The sequence below is a fragment of the Grosmannia clavigera genome (assembly GCF_000143105.1).
Source record: "Grosmannia clavigera kw1407 unplaced genomic scaffold GCSC_82, whole genome shotgun sequence".
In the NCBI taxonomy this organism is placed as follows: Eukaryota; Fungi; Ascomycota; class Sordariomycetes; order Ophiostomatales; family Ophiostomataceae; genus Leptographium; species Leptographium clavigerum.
The window spans coordinates 330,328-349,358 of NW_014040576.1; the positions used below are offsets into that span (position 1 = coordinate 330,328).

General features: G+C 56.3%; 3 protein-coding genes across 3 annotated transcripts; 1 reads left to right on the top strand and 2 right to left on the bottom strand.

Annotated features, from left to right (window-relative positions):
• Positions 1 to 214: 214 nt before the first annotated feature.
• On the bottom strand, positions 215 to 6,792 carry CMQ_7810 (phd finger and bah domain containing protein; the record flags this gene model as incomplete). Its single annotated transcript, XM_014313450.1, has 3 exons — positions 215 to 4,790; positions 4,959 to 5,442; positions 5,550 to 6,792. The coding sequence occupies 3 exons, from the start codon at positions 6,790 to 6,792 to the stop codon at positions 215 to 217; spliced, it is 6,303 nt and encodes a 2,100-aa protein (XP_014168925.1).
• Positions 6,793 to 8,622: 1,830 nt separating this feature from the next.
• Positions 8,623 to 9,510, bottom strand: CMQ_7869 (uncharacterized protein; the record flags this gene model as incomplete). The annotated part of the gene is made up of 3 exons (XM_014313509.1): positions 8,623 to 8,889; positions 9,116 to 9,226; positions 9,292 to 9,510. 3 exons carry the CDS (start codon positions 9,508 to 9,510, stop codon positions 8,623 to 8,625), a joined length of 597 nt encoding a protein of 198 aa, XP_014168984.1.
• Positions 9,511 to 11,260: 1,750 nt separating this feature from the next.
• On the top strand, positions 11,261 to 17,846 carry CMQ_7904 (DNA-directed DNA polymerase; the record flags this gene model as incomplete). The annotated part of the gene is made up of 8 exons (XM_014313544.1): positions 11,261 to 12,190; positions 12,242 to 12,400; positions 12,489 to 13,807; positions 13,878 to 14,105; positions 14,177 to 14,281; positions 14,346 to 14,536; positions 14,930 to 15,096; positions 17,550 to 17,846. The coding sequence occupies 8 exons, from the start codon at positions 11,261 to 11,263 to the stop codon at positions 17,844 to 17,846; spliced, it is 3,396 nt and encodes a 1,131-aa protein (XP_014169019.1).
• Positions 17,847 to 19,031: the final 1,185 nt, after the last annotated feature.

The following is a 19,031-nucleotide window of genomic DNA, read 5'->3' on the forward strand; positions in this document are numbered from 1 at the left end:
CTGTGTGTATTGCCGGCCGTTCCTCCGAACGCAAACTCGATGCACCTAAAACATAAACAAACCAAAAAGACACAATGACAAAAAGAGAAACCCGTATCGACACTAACATGAACTGAAAACAGAGTTCTCAAACATGGAAAAAAGAGATAGTGACAAAATAGGCGTGGCAAAATATTGTACATGCAGCTGTCTCGACCACCGACCATCAGACCTCTCAAGACAACAGGTTTCGCAATGATGGGTTGGAGCTGGCAGCACTGCCGCTGCGTGTCTCGCCAGCCCGTGGATCGCTCGCTCGTGCTATGGCCAAGGGGCCACGTTCGCGTTCTCTCTCGCGCTCCCGTTCCCGTTCCCGGTCCCGGTCCCGGTCCCGGTCTCGACCCAAGGTGGTAAAGTCTTCCCGCGTCACATTGGCGCCCAGAGCCACGTTGGCAAAGGACGACGAAGCTGAGGCTGACCGGTGTGGATGGAGAACTTGTGAAAAGGGCATATGTCCACTTCCATCATTGACCAGACGTGATGCCAGCGGCGGTGACGTCGAGGAGCCGTGCGGCGAGTGCCCGTGTCCGAGTCCGTGTGCGTGGCCGAGTCCAAGCGTGTGGCTGCAGGAATTGCTCGTGCTTCCGCCGCTGCTGTTGCTGTGCGAAAGCGGCACGCCACCCATGCGCATCTGTGGCGAGGGGGGGCGGCCATTCAACAGGCCCTGTCCCAGGTATCCGCTGCTGGCGCCTCTGTTCGGCCTGCTCGATGAGGTAGGAAAGGCATAGTGCGAGATCGGCAATGACGGAGGCCGCAGGTGGTTGTGCGCCAGAGGTGGGATGCTGCTGTTCGCTGCTGCCGAGGCCGACAGCGGGTCTCGACGGGAGGATGAAGACGAGGGGGCAGAAGGTGGCGGTGCCGGCGCATTGGACGATGGGCGACGCCAGTCAGGGTAGCCCGACACGGAAGAAGACACAGGCGAGGCTGACACACCGTAGGGAGAGTGTGGCGGCTGCTGTGGTGGCGGGACTGTACGCGGAGCCATGATGGACGATCGCGGAACCGGATGCATCAGAGGAGGTGAGTGCGAAGAATGGTGGATCGGCTGCGCATGTGACGGATGGGCTACCAGTGGCGGCGGGCTACCGCTGCTTGGCGGAGGCCGCATCGACAACGCCGGGGCTGTGAGTGGCAGTGACGAGGCTGGTGGTGCTGGTGGTGGTGAGATGATCGATGGTCCGGACGCGGTCGCAGCCGCAGCAACGGCAGATGCGCTGTTCGGCGTCGACTGCCAGTAACGGTTCCGGTCAGGTGAGTGGCTCGACGACATCATCGGGTGCACGTGTGTGTGCGATAGCGACATGCGGCCCTGCTCAGACGAGGCCTGCTCACCGCCGGCAAGGTACTGGAACAGAGGTGATCGCTGGACCTGGTGTGGCTGGTGTGACTGGTGTGGCTGAGGCGGTTGTGGCTGGTGCGCCTGGTGCGCCTGATGTGCCTGATGCTGCGTCTGTGCCTGCGACAGGTGAGGCGGCTGATGATACTGTGGTGCTACACGCTGCAGCGCCTCGACAAAGGTGTCTTCTTCCGTCTTGACCTCCGACGCGTAGGCAGGCGTGCCGTAGTGCTCGTGGGGCACGGGCTGCTTCCCGGCCTTTTTGCATTTGTGGCATTGAAAGTTGCGCTGCGCCACAAACTTCTGCGCGTCCGAGCCCAGCTTGCCGTAGAAACCGTTGGTCATCTCGCGCTCCTGTGCCTTGTCGATCGGATACCACTTGAGGCTGACGTCGGTGCCGCACGTGAAGCAGATCTTGCCTCCGGGACGTCGAGACTCTGGGGTTGCCGACCGACTCTCGTGGCTGGCCGTGCCGTTCTTGGCTCCGTTGCCAGCGGTCCCATTTAGATGCAGCGATGTCCGTCGACCACTGCTGCTAGCCCCGTTGCTGTTGATACCGTTGCCACTGGTGCTGCTGTTGCTGCTGCCGTCACTGCTGCCGGCACTGGCTGTCTGGTCTGCTGTCGATCCCGGACCACCAGACATCTTGGCCGCTAGCGTGAGGAGATTCGCCTTGCGAGCGCAACCTGTCAGCGCCAGGTCGGCCTGCTTATAGCGGTCCACGTAGAGCTGAAGTGCCGTCATCTTGCTGCTGTCGATCGTCTCGTGCATCAGGTGCACCGAGCTCTTGAGCGGTATGTGCTCCTTGCACCAGATCGCCGCCGTCAGAAGCCCCGTCACTCCGTTGATCGCCACCATGTTGGCCTGGTCGCGGCGGGAGCCCTTAAACGGCGTCAGGTCAAAGCCCAGGATGTGACCTGCCTGGTGCGCACACTCTACGTGGAAGAGCACCCGGCAGAGGTGGCACGACACGCATGCGCCTCCCGTGCCCCGGCACACCTTGCACACTTCGCCATAGCGCACACGCGGAACCGACGGGATGCCCTCGCTCGGCTCCAGCGCGTTGGCGTCGCCAAACTTGACTTCGGGTGTCCACACTGCACACGTCACGTGCACCCAGTTGTTGTCGGCCGTCCGCTTCAGCGGCTCGCGCGGGTTGACCGGCTTGTTGAGCTCCTCCTGGCGCCGGCGGTAGTACTCGGCTGCCTTCTGCGCCTGTTCGCGCTCTGTCCGCTCTCGCTCCCGGTCCTTGTCCGACTTCTTCTTATGCACCGTCCGTGGCGGCTCCACAAAGTCGTGTTCCGTGTGCTCTACCGGACAGAGCACGCACCGGTAGTCGATCGACACCTGCGGATTCCTGTCATTGCTGCACATGTCGCAGAGCCATTTGGCCGGATTGCGGTTATCAATCACCCCATAGCAGCTGCGGTGCACCGTCATCCGGCAGTCCCGGCACGTCACCCGTTGGTCTTCTGTCGGCAGCTCCATCTGGTTGCAGATCGCGCACGGCAGCTTTCTCGGCTGCGGGACTTCAGGCACCGATGGTGCAGTAGAAATGCCAGCTCCGGACGAGCCTTCCGTGCTCGCCTTGCCCGTCACCGTCGGCTTTTCCGCTGCCGCCGTCTTGTCCGCTTTGTCCGCGTGGCTCTTGTCTGACCGGTCTCTCCTTCTGCCCGACATTGTGGCTGGCGGAGCTGTGCTTGCGGCCGAGTCTGACGCGTTCTGCTCGCCATCCTTGTCATTGTTGTTGGCGCTGGAGCCCTTGAGTCGCTTCCGGGGTGGCTCCGACACGCTGCCTGCCGATCCGTTCTGGTGGGGGTGCAGCGTGTTGTACTGCGCGTCAGTGATGTGCATCATCTCGTCGGCAGCCGTGATTTCTTTAAAGATCTCCTCGTCGATCTTGCGTTTCAAGAGTCGCGCTCCAAGCGTTGCCGCCTTCTGCATCAGCGCTTCCGTGTCCTCCCACTGCACCGCGTAGCGGCGCCAGAGCTCGGCGCAGCGTCGGCACAGCGACACGACATGCTGCTGGCTGTGCTGGTTGTGCGACCGGTCACGGTGCGAGTTCTTGCTGCTGCTGCCGCCCAGCGACTCGCTCAGGACCGCGGCCGGAGACGCTGTTGGGGCACGTCGCCACTGCCTCGACGACTTCGTACTGCAGAATTTGCACAGGAATTGACGCTTCATTCCCTCCGCCTTATCGGTGTCAAATGCAGAGTCGTCATTGTCGTCTGCGACGTCGTCCTGGAACTTGGATGCTGCCTCGGCCTCGGCTTTCTTGGCCTCCTTGGCCTCTTTCTTGCCCTTGCGGCCGGCGTTGTTGCCCCACATCTGCTTGCCACGGTCTGACTTCTTCCACGTGTAGTAGAAGCGGACAATATTGCCGTAAAACACCGACTTGACATGTCGCGTAACGAGGTTCAACTCGGAGCCAAACTTGAGAACGGCCTCTTCAAACCGCTTCTGCTCGGCAGGCGTCAAATAGGGCTCCTTGAAGTCGGCCAGTTTCTGCTGGTCCAGCTCTTTGAGAGCTGCCCCGGAATCGAATCCGTTCCGATACAGCAGCACCATGGCCATGTGGTACAGGTTTGTCGAGCGTGGCGGCACGCCCAGCTTTGAGGCCCGGGAGACCGCCTTGGCCATGTACTTGTCAATGTCCTCGTCCGAGGTCGCGAGGTTGTCGCTCTCGTCGTCCACGTCCATCTTCGACTCATCTGGCTCGGGAGAGAAAGAATGGGGGGAAGCCGGTGGCGGCTTGTACTCCAAGAACGAGGTACACTTGGGGTCATCTTCGTCCAAGTCAAGACCGCGTTCGACGTATCCTGGCGGCGTGTCTTGGATCCACTTGGGACGACTCTCACGCTCACGCTCGTACGCGGCAAGCGCTTCCTTGTTCTGACGAGCCTCGCGACGAGTGGCCTTCTTGATGTCGGGCGGCATCACGTATTGCACCGGCCGACCGGGCCAAGGTCCGATGTTGGCCTGATGGCGAGGCCCCACGCGGGTGGCAGCGCGGGGATAAATGCGATCGTCGTAGTCCAGGGCATCTTCGACCTTGCAGTGCATGCCGAGATACCGGTACGGCCACAGGCTTGCTTGGTATTGTTGCTCAGCCGTTGCCGGCGGATGGGCCTCGTCGTTTTCTGGGCTTGTCCGGTTGGTGTCGGGACAGCAGGCGCCATCGTCGTCGTCATCGAAGTCGTCATCGTCTGCGGCCGTGGTAGCCGATGCACCCATGTCGGGCGTGCGCCCGTCAATCACATTGGGCGTGTGGCGAGCCTCTAGGAGACGTTCTTGAGCGCGGCTGCAGGCGGCGCAAGACCAGGCAAAACCACGTGACGGCTTCTTTAAGAGGGGCGGCCGCACACAGTTCATGTGGTAAGTGTTTGCACAGACCGCACAATCAACAGAGTTGTTGCTGAAAGGTGGGGCACATTAGCGTTAGTTCGGAGATATGCCACACTAGCCTGAAATGGAAGTAATGCGTGGGGCATTTGTAAAACAAAAGATAAACCATTTAAAGAGAAGCAGGGAGGGCAGAGTGAGAGGAAGACTAAACAATGAAAGCGGGAAGAGGACAGCATACCTGGCACAAAAACCACTGCAGCGCTTGCACTGCTTCGCCGCAGCGGTCAGGTCCTTTCCACGACCCTGCTCGACCAGCACATAGCGCCAGCGCTCGTGCAGCACCTTCTTGACGCGCTCTGGCACGTTGACGATCTGAAAGGTGGGAATGATCTCGTAGTTTTTCTGGATGTAGCGGTCGTAGAGCTTCTCGAACCAGAAGCAATCTGGGGTCTTGCGGAACTGCTCAAAATTGTCGATTTCGGCCTTGTGCTTAATGGTGCATTTGCCACGCAAGGCAGTCAGGGGTGTGGTGTCTGAGTGCATGGTGGCGAAAATGGAGCGGGTGTCCTGCGCCTTGCGGCCGATGTCCCTAGGGCGATAGTACCAATTCACCCGCAGAGCATCGACCGGCAGCGACGGGTCGTTTTTGGCATGCAAGAACTCCATCACCCGGGCCAGATAGTACGGCTCACCGGGCGGTTCACAAACGAGATAGACATGATCTGATTGTCAGTTAGCCAAGGGCGGGGAAGTGAGGCCAAAGTGAGGCCAGAGTGGGTCGGGAGTGAAAAGGGGATACGAAAGTGAGCAAAAGACAGGGGAGAAATACCATTGGTGCTCAACACAGTGCCATCGTCGGCCACCATATCGCCGTCTTTGTTGGGCCGGGCACCTCGCTTTTCGAAGGTCAAGAGGTTGGTGTTGGCGTAACCTTTCGCGTCGCGTTTCTGGGACGCAACAGCGGTCGCAGCGGCAGAGGCTCCGCTCTTACGGAGCGAGGTGCTGGTGATGTGCGAGGTGCCCGACGAGGTTTGGGCTGCGCTGGTGCTGGTGCTGGTGCTGGTGCTGGTGCTGGTGCTGATGTTGGTGCTGGTGCTGGTGCTGGTGCTGGCACTCGCACTGGCATTGGACTTTTCGCCTGCAGCGGCGGCCTTGCGCTTTCGTGGGTTGGAATGCGTCTGGCTGCCGTTTGCCGACGAGGATGAGGCGGACGGGGCGGTCGGAACGGATGCCTCTTTCTGCTCTTTCTGCTGTGCATGAGACGATGCCGATCTACCATTGCCGCTGCCGTTGCTGCCGTGATGGCCCTGGCTGCCTTGGGTGCTCGAATTGGCGTCAGAAGAAGAGGCTGCTGTGCCGGTAGGCAGCGGCTTGCGAACTCTATCGCTTGAGCCATTACCGCTGCTGTTTCCGGCACTGCCGCTCGAAGGGCGAAGGGGCTCTCGCTCTAGGGAGGACGACGCGGGAACAAGCGCTCCATTAACCGCAGCTGACGTGGAGGCTCGCGATGCTGGCTTCCTGGGGTCGTCCTCTCTGGGGTACATTTCAAAAAGCTCGCCGTCGATGTCCTTGTCCTCGGCATAGTTGGGACGCGCGCCGCCTGTTCGGTTGCGCGATCGCGTGCCGTAGGGCGAAGGGGTGCCGCCAGGAGTAGACGTGGCGTTCGCGCTGTTCGCGTCAGGACCGGCGGCAGCGCCAGCTTCTTTCTGCATCCGCTTTGAAGACGATGTCACAGCCGAAGGGGGGGGCGCGGGATCCGACATCTTGGGCAAGACAGAGTAGGATGACGCCGAAGTTGTGGACTGCTTGTGCGTTGATTGTGTGTTGGTGGAAGGGGAGGACTGAGACGACGAGGATGGGGGCAATGAAGAAGGAGACGGGGGCGAGCGTGGCAATGCACCCGCTGCAGTTGGTGGTGCAGCTTGGGCGTTGGTGTTCGAAGACGAGGCAGCACTCGACGTCTCACCGTCTGCACTGCCACTGCCACTGGTGCCGGCACCGACGTTTGCGTGTTCGCTGGTAGTACTACCGCTGACGGAGGTGGAGCTGGCCTGGAGCTTGGGGGGTGCCATGGCGGGTGGTGGATGGCGATGAATGGCGACGGTGGTGAGGAAGAGAAGCCACGGGGCGAAGATTGGGCGGCGGGATGATGAAGGGCTTCACGTGGGCGTGCGAGAAGGACGGGCCGATAATATTTGTGGTCCAGGCAGCAGAGAGCTAGCAGCCCTTGTGCCGCCGGGCAGGCTGCCAAGGGGTGGAGGGCGAGAGGGCGAACGATCGCAGGATGGAGGCAATGAGGGTGGAGTAAAAGGAAGGAAACGATGGGAAACGAAGGAGGGAAAGGGCGCAGAGACACCAATTATGCTTCACGAAAACCAAGACCGGACAGGTGGATTATGCATGCCGGTAGATATGACGGGGTGGATGGCGAGACGGTTGGCGAGATGGTGGGCGAAGTGGTGAGCAATGCGTGATGAGAAGACGAGAAGGTGAGGAGAAGGGAAGAGGAAGTAAAAGAAGAGGTGGGTATTATGGCAGTGAAGTGGCAGGAGTGCACGAGGCGGAAAGGGAAAAAGAGGAAGGAGAAATAAGAAGGAACGTATTATTAAAATAAAATAGAGAGGGTGGGTTTTAGAGTAGCGGATCGGATAGCGAGGGAGACAGCCAGCAGAGCCAAAAGAGAGCTAGAGTTGACGAAAAGAGTAATCGACTTTTGTTGTGTGTGAGAGAGAAAACGCGAGCCGGGGTGGCGACGGGCGGAAGAGAGAAATACGGAGCACGGAGCGTCAAGAGGGTGGTAGCTTTAAGCTTCGGTGCCGCGAGCTGTATTTTTTTCCCTCGCAGAGCAATTTTCGAGCTGGGCGCTGGCCTTTGCCCTTTTTCGACTTTACGGCAGACAGCTGGACTTTTGGACGCTTTCGGCTATCGGCCTTTTTTGCCTGGGCTTCGCTCGACTTTGGTCTCCTTTGGTCAGGTGGGAAGGAGAATATGTCACGACAGGCAGGAACGGGGGAGGTACGATAAATGCTAGTACGAACAGAAGAGGTGCAGCGATCAATGGGGAGTGGATGACGGGGTGATACATATGGGGGAGGTGGAAATGAGTGGCCGGGGTGCTGTTCGAGTGGGAGGTACCTGACCGGTGCCGCAACGTCAAGGCAAGGGGAGAGGGGAGGAAAAATAAAAGAGTACCATCTTATTACGACAAGGTGGCAGACGGGAAAGAAGTGGGCTGGCCGAGGGTGTTGATGGTATCTTTCTTATACGTCCAGAAGGAATGGAGACATGCACAGGGCCTCTCTGGCATGGGGGGGGGGTTTACAGAGTACGGAGTACAAGCAGAGGAGCAGAGGGATAGGAGGTCGAAGCCGGCGGGAGAAGAAAGGCGACAGAGATGACGGGACAGCAGTCAATCAATGGGAGCGGCAGCAGTGGTAATAAGTAAGAGAAGAAGTAGCAGAGGATTGCGCGCACAGAAGACGTAGCGGTGGCGGTTCCAAGGCTAGTTTCCTTCGTTTGGGATTTGCGGTGGAACGTGGGAGAGCGTAGCGGAAAGAGGCGACGGCGTCAGTTGGGGAGAGGGGTGGCAGTTGTGGGAGGGAGATGTGGATGATGAGTGGGAGACGGGAGAGAGATGTGGGAGATGGGAGCGTCGGAGGCGTGAGTTTTTCGTCTCTAAATCATTTCTCCTTCCTCGCACAGGGTGAGGTAGCAGCGCTAGTGATCCAGGGTACCTAGCGAGTACTCGACAAGGGTCTGCTACTGGTAAGAGCTCAGAGGATGCGACGTTACGATACCCGGAAGATACGCGTCCTGGTGCTTTGCGAGACCTGCACAACGAACCTCGTCTTTCTCGCGTGTCCTCGCCGGGTCTGTCGCTGTCGCTCAGTCTGGCTGTTCTGCTATTTGTCGCCGTGTGTTTGTGCGCCCTTTGTGTCCTTCTCCTTCTCTTGTCGTGTCTGTGCAGGCCGCGCCACAATGTGTGCCTGATCGTGCCCCAGAAATGCCCGTTTTCCGTCTTCCGTTTTCCGTGCTCCATCCGTTCCCCAGACGGATTGCACATGCTCGTCCCGGCAGTCCACGGGCGCCGTCAGAGCAGTGCTGCCCCTGGGCCCCTGGGCGGTACGAGTGCTCGCGAGATACTCCGCGTTCGAGACAGGATCCAGCGGCTGTCAGGAACATTAGGTGAGGTATGTAAGATACTCCTAGTCACCAGCTTTGCTTAGCATAGACTGCTGCCTCGCCCGTCTGTCCTCGTGCTATCCGCCTATCCGCCTGCATGTCCGTTCCATCGCTCGACGCCCGTTGTGTGCTCGTGTGCGATCGACTGTCGCTCTGGCTCCCAGCACGCGCTAGCGAGGAGAGGGTCTTGGAGACTGGATGGCACTAGCAAACCACTGCGACGGCGCTGAGCAGCCCCGCCAGGCCGCTGCTGGTTGGCTGGCTGTGGCGCTCGCCGGTACGCGAGCCATGGGGGGAATTATGCGGCCAGGCCAGGTACTCTGCCTATTCGTGTGTATGTGCGTGCTATTACATTATGTACGTAGTCTGTACAGATGCTCCGCACGTACGGAGCAAGATACATGGGCTTGCCCGTACTGGTGGTAGGGCTTGTCGACATCAGGCACTGCCGCGGCCTCCCCGGGTTCTTTCGACGACATGCCGTCTTTTTGCCCAGCCCTGCCTCGCTGCCTGCGACGCTGCATACGGTTTCCTTCGCATCGTCGCATCGTCGTATCGCCGTATCGTCGCTCTCCTTCGCAGCCGCCCGTTTGGCCAAAAACAAGCATCGCCGTCGCCTGACTCGCTCGGTCTGTCTGCAAATCTAGAATTACCCAAAATCGCCTACACCACGTCACGCCGCGATCTGACCGCTGCGCTCTGCGCACTGTGAAAGCACTACGCTAGGCACTCGCTGAAGCCGGATTTCGTGCTGAGCTCATTTCCGGCACGCATCCGCGAATGGCGCACAAGGCCTCGTCGCTTCGTGGCATTTTCCTGTACACGTATGTCTGTTCTCGGCGGTGTACACACTGCACCTCTCTTATTCTTATTGAAGTTCCAATCCACCCTCAATTTCTCGGCTATTTGTATCCCCAACATTGTGCCGAACTTGTATGTTTGCTAGTACTATGTATACGCAAGATACTTCGTAGAAAAGCGCGCGCTGAGATGCATACGTCGTAGGGTATAATCATACTCCTCACATCGATATATCCTTTTGTTCGCTATTGTTTGGCCCGGCCTCCTTGGCGTCTTCTCGTTTGGAGCCAAGCCCCAAAAATTCTTGGCTCTCCCAGACCCACAAATATCGAGCTTGTTAGCCCCCTCCCTTCCGCCCCCGCTCATACCACCCAAACCAGGGCTGGCTGACTGGTAAGCCGGCTGGCCGGCCGGCCGGCTGGCTGGCAACGCAACGCAACGCAACGCAACGCAACGCACAGGAACAAACAAAGCAAGCCTTCGACAAAGCATTCCGCAGAACTATGCCAGCTGCCGCCCGCGGCTGGCGCCTACTATGTATCCTGCATGCTATATAGAATCCTACCTGTGACATTGCCCTTCCGTTTCACCCCCTTTATCGTGCCCGTGCGCAGCTCTACCGAGAGCACGACGCTCTGCTTCTGAAACAGCATGTCAGCACCCCATTCGCTATGTTCTGCTTCTGCCCGAGATGACGGCCAATCGCGTGGATGTGAAGCCCAGTCTTTTCGTGAATCATCGCTGCTGGACCGCTTCGTGATTGCTGTATGTACATACATACGATAATCGTGTATTCTTACCGCACAGCGGCGAGCGCGACATGTTGTCGTGAGATGCCCTAGCTTACCGGCTCTACGACTACTTCGTACACACGTAGTACAGATGCAGGCGGCTAATACTAACTAACCTGCAGTTGGTGCCCCACGGACTTGGCTTTCAGGACCGGCAGAAGCGGTAAACCGCACTCTGCTCGCGCTCCTTGCAGTATTGCTGCATGGCCGAGTTCGCTCTCTCCCCTGAGCCTTCGTCAATTTTTAGTTTCGCTTCCCGTCGTATCATCCCAGAGGTCGATCAAATTAAAAAAAGAAAAAACGCCAAAGTGTATAAAAACTGGCCCTCAAAAATGGTCGTACTCATTCGCCGTCGCCCCACTACTGTCTCATTTACGAATCGGGTCCCACTACGTATCCATCACGTGCTCTGGCGTTTCTCTGGCGTTCTCGTGTTTCTAATACTACGCGTGTTAATAATCGTCCATCACTTCTCCATTGGGAAGCAGCTGCCGCGGCTGCCTTGCCCCAGATCCAACCAAAGACACTGCAAAGTTTGATATTGACATCTTTTTTTTTTTTTTTTTTTTTTTTTTTGGATGCGACATCCATCCTGCAGCACCCGCATCTGCCGTTGAGTCTCTCTGTTCTAGTGGAATCACGGTGACTGCTCTATGTTTACGTGGCACCCCACTGCTGGAACGCGCCGGAAGTGCGGCATCAACTCGGTCTGAAGGGCAAAAGGGTTGCAACCACACCTTCGTCACGTCATGTCAAAAGGGATCTCATGGCGGGAACTCTTCATTTTGGGCTATGGCAGCAAACATCGGAGCAAGCCGTGCGGCAGCGGCAGCGGCAGCAGCAGTCTTCGTACGGGGCCGTCACCGCCATCAGCACCGGACCCAGGACGACGGTAGTGACCACAACAGAGGTGGCCACATCTGCGGCCGGAATCAAACGAAGCCATGACAGCAGTAGCGAGGCCGGTCTGATGCCTCCGCCCACCAAGAAGCGAGCTGCCCTGCCGTCGCTGCCGGCGCGGCTGGCTGCGAGTGCCATTGACGAGGTGGTGTCGGTTGGCTCTGCGCCAGCATCATCAACCCAAAATCGCCTCAGCTGGCTGGCTCCAGGGTCTTCGGAGTACTCGCAGCGCCGTACGATCAGCGCCACGCCCACCGCCGCCGCCAACCCGAAGCTCTCCTTGGCCCACCCCTGCTACGGCCTGCCGCCTGCGCTGATTGCGAACTTCGTCGCTCTCGGCATCTGCTCCATCTATCCGTGGCAGATGCACTGTCTGCTCAGCCATCACAGCATCCTCGCCGGCAAGCGCAATCTCGTCTATGCTGCGCCCACCGGTGGCGGCAAGTCGCTTGTGGCTGACGTGCTGATGTTGCGGCAGGTACTGCAGAGTAACGACGGTATTGTCGGCAACAACACCGGCGCCGGCTTTCGAGACTTCCGTCGCCGTTCAAAGGCCCTGCTGGTCCTGCCCTTTGTTGCCCTTGTGCAGGAAAAGGTGCGATGGCTCCGTCGTGTCGTCGCCGGCGTGCCACGGTCAGATGCTCAGAGCATCGGCAGCCAGACTGCGAATGGGCCCAGTACCTCCTGGCAGAGACACCCAGCAGAAGACACTGTCCGGGTGGTCGGCTTCTTTGGTGGGGCCAAAATCAGGGCCACCTGGGCGGACTTCGACATCGGCGTCGCCACCATCGAAAAGGTGCGTGGCCTTGTTCGGGATTTTCGCCTTGCCTCGTGCTCATACTGTTAGGCAAATGCGCTTATCAACACGGCCATCGACGACGGCACCATATCAGACCTCAAAGTCATTGTCCTCGATGAGCTGCACATGGTCGATGACAGCCATCGTGGCTACATATTCGAGCTCATGGCAACCAAGCTGCTCTGCCTGGACCACAGCGTCCAAATCGTCGGCATGAGTGCTACTCTTTCGGCAAGTTCTTTCCAAAGAGCGAATGCATGTGCCTCACGCACGTGACTGACTTTGAATAATGCAGAACATGGATCTTCTGGCCACTTGGCTCAGAGCGTATTCGTACGAGACACGCTACCGTCCTATTCCCATTGAAGAGCACTTAGTCTATGATGGCGAAATCTATGTGGCAGAAGAAGCCAATCGCCGTTTTCTCGACGCCCTGACGATACCTGATAAAAAGGAGACGGCAGCTCCAACACAACCTTTGCGCATAATTCAGCCGTCCGGACACCGGGAGCTGCAGGACTCTGTGACCAATGCTGTTGTGTCTTTGGCGAATGAGACAGCCCGGTCAGGTTACGGTGCCCTCGTGTTTTCCAGCAGCAGGGCTGCGTCCGAGTCGGATGCCCTCCTCATTAGCCGCGTCATGCCGACACCTGCAGAGGTAGACCCTGCCGTGTCAGAAGCACGGCTTGACTTGGTAAGCACATTGCGTGGCCTCAACACCGGACTCGACTCCGTCCTCAGCCAAACTGTGCCGGTCGGCGTCGCTTTTCACCATGCCGGCATGACGACGGAGGAGCGTGACCTTATCGCCAACGCTTATGACAACGGTGTTCTCAAAGTATGTGTGGCAACGTGTGGCCTCGCGGCTGGGATAAATCTGCCTGCACGTCGTGTGATTCTGCATAACGCACGCATGGGCCGCGAGCTGATAGGGCCGGCCATGCTGCGCCAGATGAGGGGCCGTGCCGGGCGCAAAGGCAAGGATGAGGTCGGAGAGACATATCTTTGCTGCCGCGGCGCCGACGTGGATGACATGCTCGATCTGATGCACGCGGAGCTGCCCCACATCTCCAGCTGTCTCCAGGAGGACAAGCGGCGACTGCAGCGGGCTCTGCTGGAGGTCATCACCGTGCGCCTGGCTACAAGCCCCGAATCTGTTCATGCCTACGTGGAGAAGACACTGCTCTACCACTCCGTTGTCAATTCCTGCGCCGACGATGGCATCCCAGCCAACGATGGCCAGACTGCGGCTAAAGCAGACCTCCAGCCCCTCTGGGCGGACGTGGAGACGAGCCTGGAGACTTTGCAGAGGATGGGCTTTGTCAGCAAGGGCGAGTTTGGCGACTATGAGCCAACACGCTTTGGCAAGGCTGTCGTGGCGTCGGCTCTGGACCCAGAGGACGCTGTGTTCATCCACAGCGAACTCGAACGTGCTCTACAGGCGTTTGTCCTCGACGGCGAGATGCACGTGCTGTACACATTCACTCCCGTCCACGACACCATCGGCACAGCGATAAACTGGCGCCGGTTCTGGGAAGAAATGGAGCAGCTTGACGAGAGCGGACTTCGTGTTCTCCACTTTTTAGGCCTGAAGCCTAGCATCATCAGCAAGATGTGGGTTGCCCTCTATCGCAAGGCTGCTGTGTTGTCCTGACTGTCGCTGACTCTTTATTTCCATTTTTAGGCTCCGCGGAGGCACATTGAAAGAATCGACACCGGAAGAGAAGGAAACCGCGCGGATCTACCGGCGATTCTACCTGGCCCTGCAACTTCGTGATCTCTGCAACGAGATGCCCATCCATCGCGTGGCCCAAAAGTACGACTCGCCGCGAGGGGCAGTTCAGAACCTGGAACAGACCTGTGAAGGGTTTGCTGCTGGCATGATCAAATTCTGCGAGCATATGGATTGGGGGTATGCCATCTGCTATTGAAAAAGGAGACCGTGACGGTGGAGGTACAGCTCTCTAAAACTTAACTTCACAGGGCCATGGCATCCGTTCTCGAGCATTTCGTCGACCGACTCAAGGCCGGGGCCAAGGCCGACCTACTGGCCCTGGCCAAGATTGCGTTTGTCAAGAGCCGCACTGCGTACGTTGACCGCGGAGGAGTCTGATACTTGCACGCAACTGACTAATGATGGCGTGTGTCTTAGGAGGGTTTTTTGGGAGAACGGCTTTAAGACTGTGGCGACGGTTGCAAACACAGACCCCAGGGAGCTTGTCCCTGTATTGATGCAGGCGCAGGCGAGCAAGGTGCTGTTCGAGGATCGTAATGACGACAAATTCCAGGAAACGCTTCTGGAAAAAGCACGCATCATCACCGAGTCAGCCAACAGGATATGGCGTGAGTTCCTTTCCCTTTTGGATGACATGGCGGCAGACTGACTGGCCGATAGAACTTGAAATGCAAACAGATCTTGAAGAGGAATAGGCTTTCTGGTTTCAGAAGGACGCTCTCCCAGCCGCTTTCGGAAAGCAACCACAGGAGGGCACAGGAGTGCTATGGAATAGGACTATGCAGCATGCTTACCTTTGCTTTTGAATTTGTGGTCAAGGTCCTGTTATGCACACAGGTGTAGTTTTTATCCACACAATCTCCCGCACACCTTCGTGCTCTCTGATGGTCTTTACACGGTGGTGGGAGCTGAGCCTGCGATGTGCCTATTGTCTCAGGGCGCCAAGCCACTCCTTTCTGCGACACCTGACCTCGGGATTCTCGAGAGCAGTGTTTTTGCAGAATTGGGCAGCCGTATTGATGGATGCTACGAAAGTGGCCGAGATTTGGCTCCTCTCGAGCTCCGGTTTCTGCGCCTCGACCACAGCAGCTGCGAGGTAAAGCAGGAATCTGTCGAAACGTGGGCCCTGTCTGCAGCAGGTCCGATCACCGACACCAGCTTTGCCTTAGTAAATTTCTTCCAAATCGACTACAGTGGGGTTCCAAAAATATGGAACCACCTCCGCGATTTTTCGCGTTTCTCATTTAACTCCCAACACCTACCCTTACTTAGAATCACCACAAATCAACGAAAAGATGTCCAAATTAGCTGAATTTGGTGCCATTCTGACGGCCGAAAGGAAGGCTACAGGCCAGCTAAGTTTGGCTGCGCGCGCTGCTATCTGTGGTGCTGTATACGCCGGCCAGTCACAAGGCGCTGTTGCTAAGGCTTTTGGCGTCACGCGCAGTACAGTCACCAAGACGATTAATCGGTTTATAGAAACACACAGCTTTAAGGACAGACCTGGCCGCGGCAGGCCTGCGTTGCTTAACCGTCAAGATAAACGTTACCTTATTTAGCAAGCAAAGCGGCACCCAAAAATTACCTATAAGGAGCTAGCAAAGCAGATAGTTTGTCGGCCGTCCCGTACTACTGTACAGCGCGTATTTCGTAAGAATAGGATACGAAAATGGAAGGCTATAGACAGAAAACCATTATCAGCGAATACAGCAAAGGATAGGCTTGAATTTGCGCGTGATTGGCTGCAAGATGAAGGCGATTTGCTTTTTGTATGTGCTTTGCTAAATATAGTAGAATTTATGCTAATTTGCTAGACTCTCTTCTCTAACGAAAGCAGCTGCTAAAACGTGGTTAATGGCGGCGTTGGTTTTATTTTTCGAACATCTGCGCAGAAATAGCGAAAGAACTTAGTAAACGTTCGATTACACGGAAAACCTACGATTTCGTTAATGTTTTAGGGTAGGATCTAGAAAGGAGGCCGTACAAAGTTAATCTTAATAGAGAAAGACTACTCTAAAGGCAAAAAAGGTGGCTATATTTCGTAGAGCTACCAGAAAGCATCAACAAAGGGCCTTTTACCTTTCTACGATGGTTTTCGGTATTACCAGCAAGATAATGCGAGGGTACATGTATCTGCATCATCGATGCAGTGGCTTGCGAATAACCAGATTAAGATGCTGCCTTTCTGGCCTGCCCACAGCCCAAAATTTAAACCCAATTGAACATGTTTGGGCTAAATTAAAGCGTCTTTTGGCTGAAAAATACCCTGATATATAGGAATTAAAGAAAAACGCAATGGATATAGAGGTTTTCGAGCGGGCAATTCGTGACTGTTGGTGGGCAATTGACCAGGCCTTTATTGACAGGCTTATTGATTCGCTGCCCCGACGGCTGGCCGCAGTACGAAAGGCGCGCGGCTGGTATACTAAGTATTAGAGAAAAATACCTGCTCTTTAACATGAGTACATTTTTTTAGGCCTAGAAATGCTTGTAAACGCAGTACGTGCTGTTAATGCAAAGGTATTCTTTTGTATTAATGCCCCAAAATCCCGTTGGCGGGGTTACTGGTTCCATATTTTTGGACTAGAGGTGTAAGTTGATTACGAATTTCTTTTTGGCCGAGGCCAAGCTTTTGCTTCGTGTTATCTTCCCACTCTCATTCATTCCACATAAGGCAGCTTTATTAGCCAGGTCGATGTAGGCCGACAGTCTCTAGGAGCGCCTCTGCGAGCATGGCCAGGTTCAATCGATATTGGCTAATAGCCACAACGTTGAAGCGGGCATTAGGGTCTTCGTCATCGTCGTTATCAAACGTCTGTCGGCTAGCCACTCTCGGCACACTTTATTATGAGCCCCGTCAGCATTGGCCCGTATCCTCGCACCTCATCTCCAGGACATGTCTGCCTCCACAGTTTGATCATTGCCACAAGGCCACAAGCCAATTTTGCCCACCTAGCTGTCATACTCGCCATTAACCGGTGATTGCGTCATCAACATCCTGTTATCGCACTTTGTCGAGGCGGCCAACGCGACGTCACTCGACCTTTATACGGTATGCCCGAGTGAAAGCTTTGCATCCTAATGCCTAAAGACACGATTACAATTGCCCCGAAGCGGGTGTAGTGAGTTATAAGGGAAGTGCGCCCTAAGACCGCCTATATTGGCTGCACGGGATGACAGGCCCCTCGCGGGATGTTAACGTGTCACATGACCAGTCCCACGTTTTCTGGCCAATCAAATGTAGAACAATTTATGCCTTCTATCATCACTTACACACCCTATATAGAACGCTCCCCTCTTCCCTTTCCTTAAGAGAAGGATAGGCACGCAGGAATTAAGCAATTACCTACCCATATAAGCAGTAGACTTGTAAAGAGAAGCAACACCCAATGCAGAAAGCAAAGTACGCCTACGACTTTGCCGGGCGGGCTTACCTTGCTATGCCGCGCGGGATCCTAAGGCGAGCCCGCAAGGCCTTTTTCTCCCTACCCTTCAGGCCAGCTATACACTGCCATTCTCTGTGACGTAGAGAGGTGCCTCTTTACGTGCGCAGGTACGAGTGTTGGTAGGTGTGTGTTGTTGGTCTGAGCTAAGACCTCACCCGACCTCCGCTCTTAGTAGGAGGCCATCTTCTCGATCGAGGGCAAGCTGCTCGAGATGAAGAGCCGCGACTACTACGGCAACACAGAGCAGGGGAAGCCCGCCGGCGCTCTGGCCATCATCGAGGCCAAGAATTTTTGGGCGCGGGAGGACGCCATAGATGGCGCGCTGCAAAATGTAGATTTTGGTCTCTTGCGTCCGGTGGTGCAGCCTGGCGGCATCTCCTACGGTCGTCTGCGGGAGGCTTTCGAGCTGCTTCGTCTGGCCTTGGCAACAGAACTTGGGACAGAGGCGAAAGGTCTGAAAATATTCTTATAGATGAATATAGATTGGCCTTACTGTTTCCAATTGCCTTGCGGCTTGGAAAAGCAAATAACCCCCTCGCACAGGCGCAGACTATGAGGATCTCATTTTGCTGCAGAAATACACTTACAACAGTGGGAATCGTCGATTGTTATCCTAATCAGATTCGCTAAATTAAAGACAAAAACCGACACCCTTCCCTGGTTAGGCATGGTGTTCAGCACTAGTCCCGTTTCTCATTTCGGTATCCTCGCTTACAACATCAACTTTGCCTCTCTCCTCCCTACGCATAGACAGGAACACAAATAGAGAATCCAACATCATTTGCCCGCAAAAGGTCAATCCGGCAAACCAGAACGTTACGACCCCATCCCAGGCCAGGGCCCCGCTCTTCACCGTGTGCATCCCTGTAGCAAAAGTAAACAGGATGGGCACTACTACATTAACGATGACGAGCTCTTTAGGGAATAGGGGTCGTTTGCGCGCATCCATGATGATGGAGTAAGCAAGAGCGAGATCCTGTACCATGAACGTCGGCCAAGGCATCCTTTTCCATAAGGTCAGTCGGTAGCTGTGCTTTTATTCGGGACAATGCGGAAGGGCTTTACTCACAAGGTGACAATCCAGAAAAAGGCATTCAGTGCTTGAGTGATCTCCACTGGCCTATCTGGACGGTAGGACGCAACGGCCAGAACCACCCCGGGCAATATAAAACCCCAGCACCCAGCAGCAGCTGCTGCCAGCTGTAACTTGGGAAAGAAATCTGGGAGATTGGGAATCCGTCGCATCTGGTATGAAATTGCCGCCGAGAAGGGCATGTAGAAGAAGCCCGAGATGACCAAGAGGGCAGCCCCAGCGCGAATCGAGTAGTGTGATCCTGGTAGAAGTGGGAGATGGTTTCGGCATCCCAGTAAGGCCTCGTTGGGGGAATGCAACCGCCGAGCCCAAGACCGAGGGCAAAGAAGACGGCGCATGCAACGCCACAAAGGGCCGAGTAATAGAGTACGGCCACACTGCTTAGCCACCAAGAGAGAGACATGGCCGTGGCCACGCGATTGAACAAAGGCATCATGCTTGTTGTAATGGAAGCAGCGATAGAGGATCGGAAACAAAGGCAAGATGGTAAGTAAAAGCTAAAAGGAGAGGAGGATTGGGTCCGATAAGACCCAAGCTTATACATAATTTACGTCGTAAAACTTC